Source organism: Tachysurus vachellii, chromosome 14 (assembly GCF_030014155.1).
Source record: "Tachysurus vachellii isolate PV-2020 chromosome 14, HZAU_Pvac_v1, whole genome shotgun sequence".
NCBI lineage: Eukaryota > Metazoa > Chordata > Actinopteri > Siluriformes > Bagridae > Tachysurus > Tachysurus vachellii.
The window spans coordinates 9214080-9226568 of NC_083473.1; the positions used below are offsets into that span (position 1 = coordinate 9214080).

The 12489-nt window shown below is 40.9% G+C and overlaps 1 protein-coding gene across 1 annotated transcript in view; it reads right to left on the reverse strand.

Annotated features, from left to right (window-relative positions):
- The window catches only part of spock1 (SPARC (osteonectin), cwcv and kazal like domains proteoglycan 1), a 210277-nt gene extending 204405 nt beyond the window's left edge, over positions 1-5872 (reverse strand). The window contains exons 1-2 of the mRNA XM_060887161.1: positions 5730-5872; positions 4936-5106 (exon numbers count right to left, since the gene is read on the reverse strand). Of these exons, the coding sequence (XP_060743144.1) occupies positions 4936-5103 (168 nt within the window). The 5' untranslated portion in view covers positions 5104-5106; positions 5730-5872. The remainder of the gene's footprint in view (positions 1-4935; positions 5107-5729) is intronic.
- Between the last annotated feature and the right edge of the window lie 6617 nt (positions 5873-12489).

Here is a 12489-nt window from a genome sequence, read left to right on the forward strand (position 1 = left end):
ACACCATACAGTGGTATGGTAGGAGCAATGGCAAGAGAACCTGGAACAATGACCTAGACCTGGAATAATCCTTCAATAATCTTCATAAGGAAACAGTCCCATGATCCGGGCAAGATGGGAACAAACTGTGAAGAAGCACTTAGCAAAGAAATAACAAAAGACAAAATGACCACAAAACAACCACAAAACATCAAAAACTAGATTTGGTTTTTTTTTATGCTTTCTCAATTTCATCTACATCAATTTAGTAGTTTACCAGCTTCCAATTCTGCTATTAAGAAGGAAAGGGAACTCTCAATCACATCCTGAACTGCTGTCCAAACGGAACGCGGAAGGCCTATAACATTATTGAAATTGAAACCTATCACAAATACCAGGAAGCCACAGAGAAACAGTGAAACCAGAGAAACCACAGGAACCTCACATAAACATAAGGAGAACATGAAAATTCCAGGCAGAGAATAACAATTCAATTAGTAATAGCAATTACGAACCAGAAACCCTGGAGCTATGAGTCAGCAATGCTACAAAGTTTACGTTACTGAAGTGCTTTATTTGTTTTTAAATAAAAAGATTATGCATAGCCATTCTTTTGCTCTCAAAAAAATATATATATTTGGGATACACAACATAGCATCTCTCAAAACCAAGGTCAGTCGAAACCCAAAGTGTGTTAAAGTTTGTTATTGTGCAAAATAGCTAGCTAATTAACCAGAATAAATAATAATAATAATAATAATAATAATAATAATATAAGAAAATTATATAAGGTATTATATAAAATACTAGATTAATGCTATTTTCTTTCTCTCATAATGAGTCAGACCATACTCAAACAAGTTCAAATGAGGAGCAGCAACCATATTTTTGAACTTGCTCAACTAATAAATATTAATGAATGTTGGTAGTCTGCTTATGAATATTCATAGACTGTTGGTGGTCAGCAAAAATGGAATGAGGACTAGTAAGACAGAGAATAACAATCTGCAAACCAAATATACAGACAGGATTTAGAGTTTAAAATAACTAACATTCAGAAGTAGGGAAAAAAAATACAATACAGCACCTTTAAAAAGTGTCATATGTCTAGCGGGTTTGAGCTGTAACAAGAAAATTCACACATACACTAGTCTTTTACACATTCACTAGTCCAAGTACACGTTTGTTCACTTTTAAAGGTGATGGAATGGGCAAGACTCTGCAGTGCAGTCAATAAGCCCAGACTGAATTATACAAGTACATACACACACACACACACACACACACACACACACACACAAACAAAAAACATGCATACACACTATAAAACTTCAGATATAAAAAGAGGTCATGGTAGCTCATATTACTGTCTATGTACACACACACACACGCACACACACACATTTCACACCCAGGTCTTATGGTCCCAGCTGAGCCACAGCTCTAAAATATTAAGCGTCAGCACAAAACAAGCAGCGTATGCATGCCCCTCACCCCACCCCAAACACACACACTTGCCTTTCTCTATATTGTACTCCCTACCATCAGTATACGATTGTCAGATAAATTATGATTGATGTTATCAGATCCACGACACATACACACATACAAATAATATATAAACTACCCAATATCCCAGCAAATACAAGCCCACTTTTCCAACACATTTGAAAAAATTCTAATCTAAAAGTGCCAGGGGAACTTGAATTTTCTAGGTTCCATCAAATTTATCAGTTGTAGGAACGGTTACAACAATGATGGTAATGGAAAATTCATGATAACATTCTGCACAATGAGACAACAACTATAACTGTAGCTTTTCTACTTAACCACTTGCATTTTTTGGTGCAAAGGTTCCAGCCTTAAGTCCCCACCTGACACCTAAATAGATCCATATATCTCTCTGTCTCTCTTGTGTCTAGAGTCAGCAGCTCATCAGCACTGGAACAGAAGGATTGCAGCTGAATTAAGCAGGTCAGGGTGTGTGTGTGTGTGTGTGTGTGTGTGTGTGTGTGTGTGTGTGTGTGTGTGTGTGTGTGTGTGTGTGTGTGTGTGTGTGTGTGTGTGTGTGTGTGTGTGTGTGTGTGTGTGTGTGTGCATGCATACATGTCATTTCACAGCTGAGAGAGCACAGTGCTGGGGATTGTCAGAGAAAGCGAAGAAGAGAGACAGATTCAGAGGGTGGAGCCCTGAGCTGAAAGATGGAGCAGTGAGACAAAAAGATTCAGAGAGCTAAATCAAAGAACGTTTGAGAGACTTACAGTCAAAAAGACGGAGGGTGTGAAAGATGCTGACACTACACTCCTCTAGAGTTTAAGGACCCTTCATGGTGTTCCACTAACAGGCTCTTCCACTGAAGGAGCAATAAAACATCAAAACACTGAGCCAAATGTCATAGACCTTTCCTCACTACTCCTCTGCTCTCACACTTCCACACTTTCCTCTTCCTCTCATTTCTCTCTATGTTTCTTGTGATCTGGAAATTTCTGGGTATTGTGCCAGCTACAAGCAAAGGAGGCCCAGAGGAACCAACACACACAGAATGAAGGGAGAACAATGAAGAAGAAAGAAAGAGCAAGTGAAAGAATGACAGCCATTACACAACACAATTATGTTAAGAGAGGTTTCGCAGTTCTCTCTGAGAAGTGGCTTACACTCAAACATACAGTATAATGGAGATTTCAAGACATTTCAAGTCATAATTCATTATTTTAATACGGTTCAAATCTACCTTTTTGCAATAAGTTAATTCTCTTGCCCCTTAAAAAGTCCCACGAAATCTCAACTGCATTACAATTTCTAATTAAGGTTAACAAAACCACAACACAACATCGCTGTGTGCTTTTTTTATGGCTATCTGCCAATTCAGTAAAAATAAATAAATAAATATACTGTACACACATTTAATTTATATAGTACAGTATATTACCACTTTCTGTTAACTCTCACTCATAAAGAAGCTAATTAAAAAGTCAGTCCTTTGATATTTATTCCGGAGAAGGTGCTGACAGTGATTCCTTGCACGAATGTGGCACTGAGTGCTTATTCAAAATGGCTCTCGGCTTTGCTCTCACACTAGTGCACAAATAAAAGCTTTTAAAAATGAAATCGTTAAGACCCTTTCAGAATCTCAAGTACGCTTTGCATAATTCTCAAACAACAACGCTATGAGCTAGGCTAGTATCAAAAAGCTAGCCACCTGGCTAACTCAGTAATTAATAACATTACACACACAAAGTAACAATAGTATAAAGATTTGCACAAATATAACAAGCAGTTTAACAAGGTTCGAAGGATAGATTTTTGTGCAACGATAGTTTATTTTTGTGTTTGTACATAACCCGTGTCCGCCGTCAGTGTAAACAGAGCTCTGCCCTGAAACAACCCACATAACCACATTTTCCAACATGCATGAGCAAAATATTTGCAACGCAATCAAAACGTGATACTGATAAAAAACAATGAGTCAGTGGCTCATAAAAGACAAGATGCAGAGCTTTCACTGGCTTTGCATGTAGTGATGATACTTCCATGTTGAGAGGTGTGGGATGTAGGAGAAATGGCCTAACTGTAGTATAATCGAGAGAAAAAAAGCAACATTTATTTCTAGATAAAGTTAACACACTAACTAATTCTCATGTAATTCACATGTTGCTCCAAGAGAGAGTTTCCAGGACAGGGGATTTCACACTTTCTTATTTCATTCCAAATAACATCAATAAAGAGAAAAAAAGAGCCTGGTAACAGAATTGTTATTTATATCTATTAGTATATATGTTCGGATAAGCGGTAGAAAATGAGTGAGTGATAACTATAAACTGTTAAAAAGTATGATGTCATTTTATATCAAATAAATGAATGTATTAATTATTATTTTAATATTTGATGTTTTGATATTTTTTAATTGTATTCAATACAATTGAAATTTCTGTGCTATATATAGTGAATATAACCCTAGACATGCTGTTATATGAAAATAATTAACTTAGAGTTACAAGGTAACTGGCATAACAACAACTCCGGTTACATCATGTTTCTGTAAGTTTTATGTATTTTATAAATGTCAGAGCTCTGTATCTATATTTCCCATATGATTAAAAGGGTAGTCTAATTAAAAGAGCAGTAAATAGTTGGTATTATAACATATTACACTAGGCAAACATGTTTGTTATCAGAATACTCTGACTGTTGGGATGGCATTTGTGAGAACAAACAATAAACAGTTCTCGATATTTATCAGACAACACTGGACAGAAATATTGGATCGGTAAAGAACAGGATTTTAGCTTGTTTAAACTGATTTGTGTTTACGGACACTGGAAATGCATCTGTATTTTTTCACCAATCTTGGTAACGCAAGTTTACAGAGAGTTTAGTCAGATTAGTGTCTGGCATTGGACAATGCAACAAGCTCTGATATCGATGTTGCATCTAAGAAAGAGAAAAGTGGGAGTGGTGCAAATCCATATCCAATCTAACCTGAGACACTTATATTTATTGTTAAATTAGCCTAGCTCTTAGATAAAGAATTTTACATTGCTGCAGAGATGCTATGTTCATTAATGAATCTTCAGTATATCACTTTATGCTGGGATCCTGCAATGGACACAGAGCCTATCCCAAGGACAAGGTGAGAGAATACACCCCACATGGGATGCCAGACAACTGCATGGCACCAGGGCGCACACACAAACACACATTCACACACTGATTCACACCTCATGTAGATCCTCCTTAGGAAACTAGGTTCAGTAAGTTTAGAAATCCACCGAGTGACTCTCAGGCTCTCTTGCATTTAGAGCTCTTCTTTTTATTAGTCCGGTCATACTAAAAGACCTGAGTGTCCGCGTGTCAGGGAGAGCGGGTGCGTGCGTGCGTGCGTGCGTACTGGCACGCGCTTAGACTCACTTAACGACTAAAAGAGCACTTTGAAGAAGTTTAACCAGGGACACTCACGTCACGGAATTTGCTCCAGTACTTGTCCTTGTCGCTGATCCACTTGTCCGTGTCCGCTGTGTTTCCGTTGTTGTTGTTGTTGTTGTTGTGATGGTTGGTGCTGATGCTGACCGCCGCCTCCGCGCGCAGCAGGAAAGCGGCGATAGGTAAAAGCAGCACGCACAGCATCGCCTGCAGGTGTGAACAGAGGACAAGGCCATTTCAGTAACAAGGGCAGAGTGGACACACATTCCAATGAAGAAGACGTGTACTCCTGAAGACGCTCGTGATCGTTTGTCAAATCCTAATAAAAAGCTCGTTTATTGCCTAATGCGCACAAATCCACAGTCTGCTGAATTAGGAAATCATTTTATTAAGAGCAATTAACGCATGCAGCATTGAATAATCACGCTACAATGTGGAATTAACACGTGCCGCACTGGAATTAACACTGGATTAAAACTGGATTAAAAGGGGCACGATTGGCTAATTAACATTGACATTCATCCCTGCGTAAAATCAACAATTTTTATGAACGCCACTAGTCAGTATCCGTCTATAAGGATTATAAAACATCAAAAAGAATCCAATTTGATATGATTCTATAATGATATGATGATAATAACACAATTACTGTGGTTTAGGGGGAACATGGTGCGAGCAGACCAGAGCAGATGGAGCACTTGCCACGAAACGAACAGCTCTCGAGCCAATAATCCTGTCCTTCACAGAACAATCAGGAGCGTAGTTATAATAAAGCTCCCTCTTATCACTGCACTTTTCCACAAGACTGATTTCTTTTCGGGTTTACTTACCTTGGATGGCCCGCGCTCGGCTATCCGGTGTGGTTAGTATACCAAGTTTACGCAAATATGTGTGGAGGAAAAAATACGAAACCCGTTGGTGTGAATATCCAAAGGAGCGCAAGTGGAAGTGGAAGCGTGCGTAATGAGCAAAGTGCGCAGCTACACTGAGCCCGACTGGGGATGAAACCGAGGCGCGCGACTGAACGGTAACCGTCTCCGCCCACCTGCCAACACTTCCGCTCTTGGTCCCACCCTCTGCAACGCTCTTTCTCTGTCTCGGACTGCAGTAATGCATTTAAGTATTAAGAAACATGTAAATAATATCTGGAGTCGGGGCAATTTGGAGAGCATATCTAATAAAGGTGTGGTTTGTCATTTTTAGATGTGTCTGGACCTGTATCAGCAGTTTAGCAACTGCTTTGTCCTGGTCAGGGTCTTGGTGGACACAGAGCTTATCCGTGAGTACTGTGTGGGAACAACCCCTGAATCTCAGGGCATCACACATGCGCCATTACTCCTAAGGGCACTTTGGAGTTGCCAAATCCATGTTTGGGAAGGTGGGAGGAAACAAGACCCCAGATATGGGGAAAGCTTGTGAAACTTCATACAGACTGCGCACAGGATTAAACCAGTCACCGTAGAGTCATGAGTCTACCAACCTGTCTGCTGTGCCACTGTGCCGCAGACTTTAGTTCAACTTTTTTTAGACTTTATAGCTCCAAGGCACAACATCATTTATCAGTTGTTTAAAAAAAGCAGTATTCATAATGAATTGTACTCAAACAAGAAAAACAATATGCTCTGATTTTGTTCAATTTCATGTAAATGAGGTCATAAGAAAAAACTCTATCCCTAATCCTTGCAAGATTTAATACCACTTCAGATTGTTACAATGGAAGCCTATGAGGTTTGGGTTGTATCTTGGTAACAAGTTTATGTAAATAGGATTGTAAATAGTCTATTAAAATTGTATGACAGTGAAAACGTTTTACAATAAAAAAAAAAAAAAAGAAGAAGAAGCTCTAGTGGGTATTTGCTTTATAATTTGATTGAAGTTATAGCAGGAGAGATAATAAACTGTGTTCCACTGAACCTTTAGGACCCTGATATATTCAGCTTGGAGTCATGTTCTTATTTCAATTAAAACAATGGCAATGTAGGTTAGAGGTGGCCTAAGAGTAAGAATTCAGACTTGTTAAACTCCAAAACACTTTGAGATTTTCATTCTCACATTTTATTTATTTATTTCATTTCATTCAGATTTATTGTGGTCTGGCAGACAGATTTAGATGAGTGTAGATGTCAAGACCGGTGTATTACTTTTTACTCTCATAAAATGGCAAGAATCGCTTTAAAATGTACCCTTTAAAGTGAGCACAATCTCGATTCAAAAAACATTTAAGCTTTGGGTGCAGTTACTCACCTGAGGCAGGTACCAGTATAGATTTAGTTCTTGATGATAAGGAACGGAATTCTACAGTGTGACAATGCTGCCATCTCCTGGTAAGAAAAAAATACTTCTTGATTTTTTTTTTTAAGTTTTAGTCTGTTCTTTAGTGATTCAGTTATCTTTGTATAGAAAATGCAGACATGAAGGTAAATCAGTGTAGTGATTCGCAGTGCAGTGTACTTATTTATATTTCAATTTGCACATTTGTATTTCAATTTGCACATCTATATTTCAATTTGCACATTTATATTTCAATTTGCACATTTATATTTCAATTTGCACATTTATCCACTGTACATACAATTGCCTTTTTTATCCACTGTACATACAACTGCATTTATTATATGTGTTCATGCCGTAGCGATGCCATTCTGTTTTTACACTGTGACCCAATTCATTTGTACAATTCATGACCCATTTCATTGGTCAAAAGTGGTCTGGGTCATGAATTCTTTTCCTACTCATTCAGTTAATGTAACAATTTCCTTTTTCTGCAGTCGCATTTGTGTATGTGCATAATAATCAGCAGCTTCATATTTTCTTCAGATTATGCTTCTTGTCACTGTGCTAATTAATACTCATCACTGGACTGATGTTTCTCTCCACAATGGATGTCATTGTTGGCACACTTTGGCTAAAATACAGTAACAAACACAGACAGAAACTAAAATTGAGATCCAATATATAACTGTGTAATGCTTCTTGATCCTCATCATTGGACTTTTGTTTCTGTCCTCAATGGATGTCATTGTTGGCAACCTTATGGTTAAAACACAGTAACAAACACATACAGAAATAAAAATTAAGATCCTTAACTGTGGTCTAAACAATTACTTTTTTTGGCTACTTAAGTAGATATAGTTTCCACCAGATTAATGCAGAATAATTCCACCTGTTAAACCACATCAGTCTTACCTGTAATTGTGAATGGGTGTATCTTTAAAATCTATAAAATCTTCCCTGGAATTTTGCTTTGCCATTTTCCTTAAGTCCTATCGGCACCAAACAAATGGGTGCACAGGCAGATGTAGTGGAACGTCACAGCTAAACAACAAAACAACAAAGACAGAAGTCAAATTATAACCATGTCCTAATATGTATTCATAATTCTGTGATACATATATGTATATAAATATACTGAAAGAAGCATATTAAATATTTTCCGCAAGATACATTTAAATGCAGTGTATTTAACCCTTATTGTTAAACAGGAACAATGCTCCAGTCATTTAACAAATGGAGCTTTACATATTTATATATGATATTACATGTTTAAATATGACAGAAGATATGACATGAGAAGAATAAAACATAACAAGGCAATAAAAATAATCCCTTCCCTTATCAGTTACTATTCTATAACAACAAACCCTCTAGAATTATGAATTATGTCAAGGATTTTATATTAACATTTCTTTATTTCTAGCCCATGTAACACATAGGGACCATATTTTAGGCCCTGTCTATAATATCTGTCACTTATCAAGATAGATAGAAAGAACACTGTAAGCCCAGATAATGTAAGCCCGGAAAATTATTTGGTCGGAATCTGTGGGAGCTGAATAACTGAAACTTACATTTATATTACTGTAATATATTTGCATTACTATCAAATGCAAGTATATTCTACTGCAAAGTAGTAAAATATCCTTAAATTCTAATTAATGGTTTAATTAAATATAAAATCCGAGTTTACAGAGAACCTACAAGACTTCCATTATCATAAAGTTGAGAGTTTTTTGTTTAAATGGCTTGAGGGTATAAGTTTTACATTTACAGCATTTAGCAGACGCCATTATCCAGAGCAACTTACAGTTTTCTCATTTTTTTTATACAACTGAGGGTTAAGGGCCTTGCTCAGGGGCCCAGCAGTGGCAGCTTGGTGGACATAGGAATCGAACTCACAACCTTACGATTGGTAGCCCAACACCTTAACCACTATGCTACCACATCCCATTTCAAAGCTTATGTATAATTCACAATTATATATATTTATATAATTATCACTATTAATTCTGTTCTTGTCTGAAAGAAGTTGAACCTTTTCGTCTTCTGCCTCTGTAATCCATCCACCTCAAGATTCAATGTGTTGCACATTCTGAGATTCATTTCTGCTTACCAAAGTTGTAAATATTGGCTATTTGTGTTACCTACTCAGATTAAACCAGCTTCACCATTCTCTTTTGACCTCTCCACTCAACAAATGACCAAAGACACTGAGATCTAATTATTTACCCAATTCCAACTTTTTCATGTGAATGTTAACTGAACCTTTTGACCTGTATATGCATGATTTAATGCACTGGCTTACTGAAGCGTGTTTAGCTGATTTGATAATTGCATGATTGTGCATGTGCATAAGTGTTCCCAATAAAGTATACAATTTATAGCTGCATCATCAGGGTAGGATGAACATTCATTCATTCATTCATTTTCTACCGCTTATCCGAACTCTCGGGTCACGGGGAGCCTGTGCCTATCTCACTATCATCGGACATCAAAGCAGGATACACCCTGATCTTAGTGCCAACCAATCGCAGGGCACACACACTCATTATGTCTTGTACACTCGGGTAAAGAGAGGGGCGGAGCTGTCAACTGATCACCACCTGGTGGTGAGTTGGATCCGATGGCGGGGGAGGAAGTTGGACAGACTTGGCAGACCCAAACGTACTGTGAGGGTCTGCTGGGAATGTTTGACAGAGTCTCCAGTCAGAGAGATCTTCAACTCCCACCTCCGGCAGAACTTCAACCAGATCCCGAGGGAGGTTGGAAACATTGAGTCTGAGTGGACCATGTTCTCCACCTCCATTGTCGACGAGGCCGTAAGGTCTCCGGTGCCTGTCGTGGTGGCAATCCCCGAACCCGGTGGTGGACCCCGGAAGTAAGGGATGCCGTCAAGCTGAAGAAGGAGTCCTATCGAGCCTGGTTGGCTCGGGGGACTTCGGAGGCAGCTGATAGGTACCGGAGGGCCAAGCGAGCTTCAGCCCGGGTGGTTGCGGAGGCAGAAACTCGGGTCTGGGAGGAGTTCGGTGAGGCCATGGAGAAGGACTATCGGTTGGCCTCGAAGAAATTCTGGGAAACCGTCCGGCGCCTCAGGAGGGTAAAGCAGAGCCCTGCGCACACTGTTTACAGTGGGAGTGGGAATCTGCTGACTTCGACTGGGGACATCCTCGGATGGTGGAAGGAGTACTTCGAGGTTCTCCTCAACCCCACCGACATGTCTTCCATTGAGGAAGCAGAGACCGAGGGCTCAGTTGTGGACTCGTCGATCTCCCAAGCTGAGGTCACTGAGGTAGTTGAGAAGCTCCTCAGTGGCAAGGCACCGGGGGTGGATGAGATCCGCCCTGAGTACCTCAAGTCTCTGGATGTTGTGGGGCTGTCTTGGTTGACACGCCTCTGCAATGTCGCGTGGAGGCTGGGGACAGTGCCTCTGGAATGGCAGACTGGGGTGGTGGTCCCTCTGTTTAAGAAGGGGGACCAGAGGGTGTGTTCCAACTACAGGGGGATCACACTTCTCAGCCTCCCCGGAAAAGTCTATGCCAGGGTACTGGAGAGGAGAATTCGGCCGATAGTCGAACCTCGGATTCAGGAGGAACAATGCGGGTTTCATCCCGGTCGTGGAACACTGGACCATCTCTATACCCTCGGCAGGTTGCTGGATGGTTCATGGGAGTTTGCCCAACCAGTCCACAAGTGCTTTGTGGATCTGGAGAAGGCATTCGACTGTGTCCCTCGTGGTGACCTGTGGGGGGTGCTCTGGGAGTATGGGGTCCGGGGCCCTCTGCTAAGGGCTGTCCGGTCCCTATATGACCGTAGCAGGAGTTTGGTTCGCTTTGCCGGCAGTAAGTCAGACTTGTTCCCGGTGCATGTTGGACTCCGGCAGGGCTGCCCTTTGTCACCGGTCCTGTTCATTATTTATATGGACAGGATTTCTAGGCGCGGTCGGGGGCCGGAGGGAGTCCGGTTTGGGGACCACGGGATTTCGTCTCTGCTTTTTGCAGATGATGTTGTCCTGTTGGCTTCTTCAAATCAGGACCTTCAGCGTGCACTGGGACGGTTTGCAGCCGAGTGTGAAGCGGCCGGGATGAGAATCAGCACCTCCAAGTCCGAGGCCATGGTTCTCAGCCGGAAAGGGTGGCTTGCCCCCTTCAAGTTGGTGGAAAGCTCCTGCCTCAAGTGGAGGAGTTTAAGTATCTTGGGGTCTTGTTTACGAGTGAGGGAAGGATGGAGCGGCTGATCGACAGGCGGATCGGTGTATCTTCTGCAGTGATGCGGTCGATATACCGGTCTGTTGTGGTGAAGAAAGAGCTGAGCCGCAAGGCGAAGCTCTCTATTTACCAGTCGATCTACGTTCCTACCCTCACCTATGGTCATGAGCTTTGGGTCATGACCGAAAGGACAAGATCCTGGATACAGGCGTCCGAAATGAGTTTCCTCCGCAGGGTGGCTGGGTGCTCCCTTAGAGATAGGGTGAGGAGCTCGGTCACTCGGGAGGAACTCAGAGTAGAGCCGCTGCTCCTCCACATCGAGAGGAGTCAGCTGAGGTGGCTCGGGCATCTGTTCCGGATGCCTCCTGGACGCCTCCCTGGGGAGGTGTTCCGGGCATGTCCAACCGGGAGGAGGCCCCGGGGAAGACCTAGGACACGCTGGAGGGACTATGTTTCCCGGCTGGCCTGGGAACACCTCGGTATTCCCCCGGAGGAGCTGGAGGAAGTGTCTGGGGAGAGTGAAGACTGGGTGTCCCTGCTCAGACTGCTGCCCCCGCGACCCGGCCCCGATTTTATTTTCACTATTATTATTTTTTTCAGGTAGTAATTCTCTGACTCCATGTCACACTAGTGTTAATTTCTCGTCAGACGAGACGAGACGAAATATGTTCGTCAACAACCTTTTTTTTTCATGACTAAGACGAGACAATGACAAGACTGCACCGCTGTCCAAAAATGCTGATTAAGACTAAATTAACATGCATTACTGTTGACGGAAAAAAGACGAGACAAAAATGTTTTATATAAAATAAAAACTAAGATAAAATCTCTCTTCATTTTTGGTCTATAATTGTCTCTGCTTTTTCATCAGCTCTTACGCCTTTAAAATATTCCGAACGAGTTCGCGGCTTCGCGCTGTTTAGTTTGTGCGTAGAAACAATTCGTCCACACGCCGCTCAAAAAAAAATCCTGAGCGCAAGTCCGGGAATGTGTCTCCTAAATCAGAAATTGAAAACCAGACATGTTTAACATTTGCATTCAACAAAAATCATTCAACAAGTGTATTTTGTCAGGTAATTATTACATTTAACCAATGTTTACTGAAATG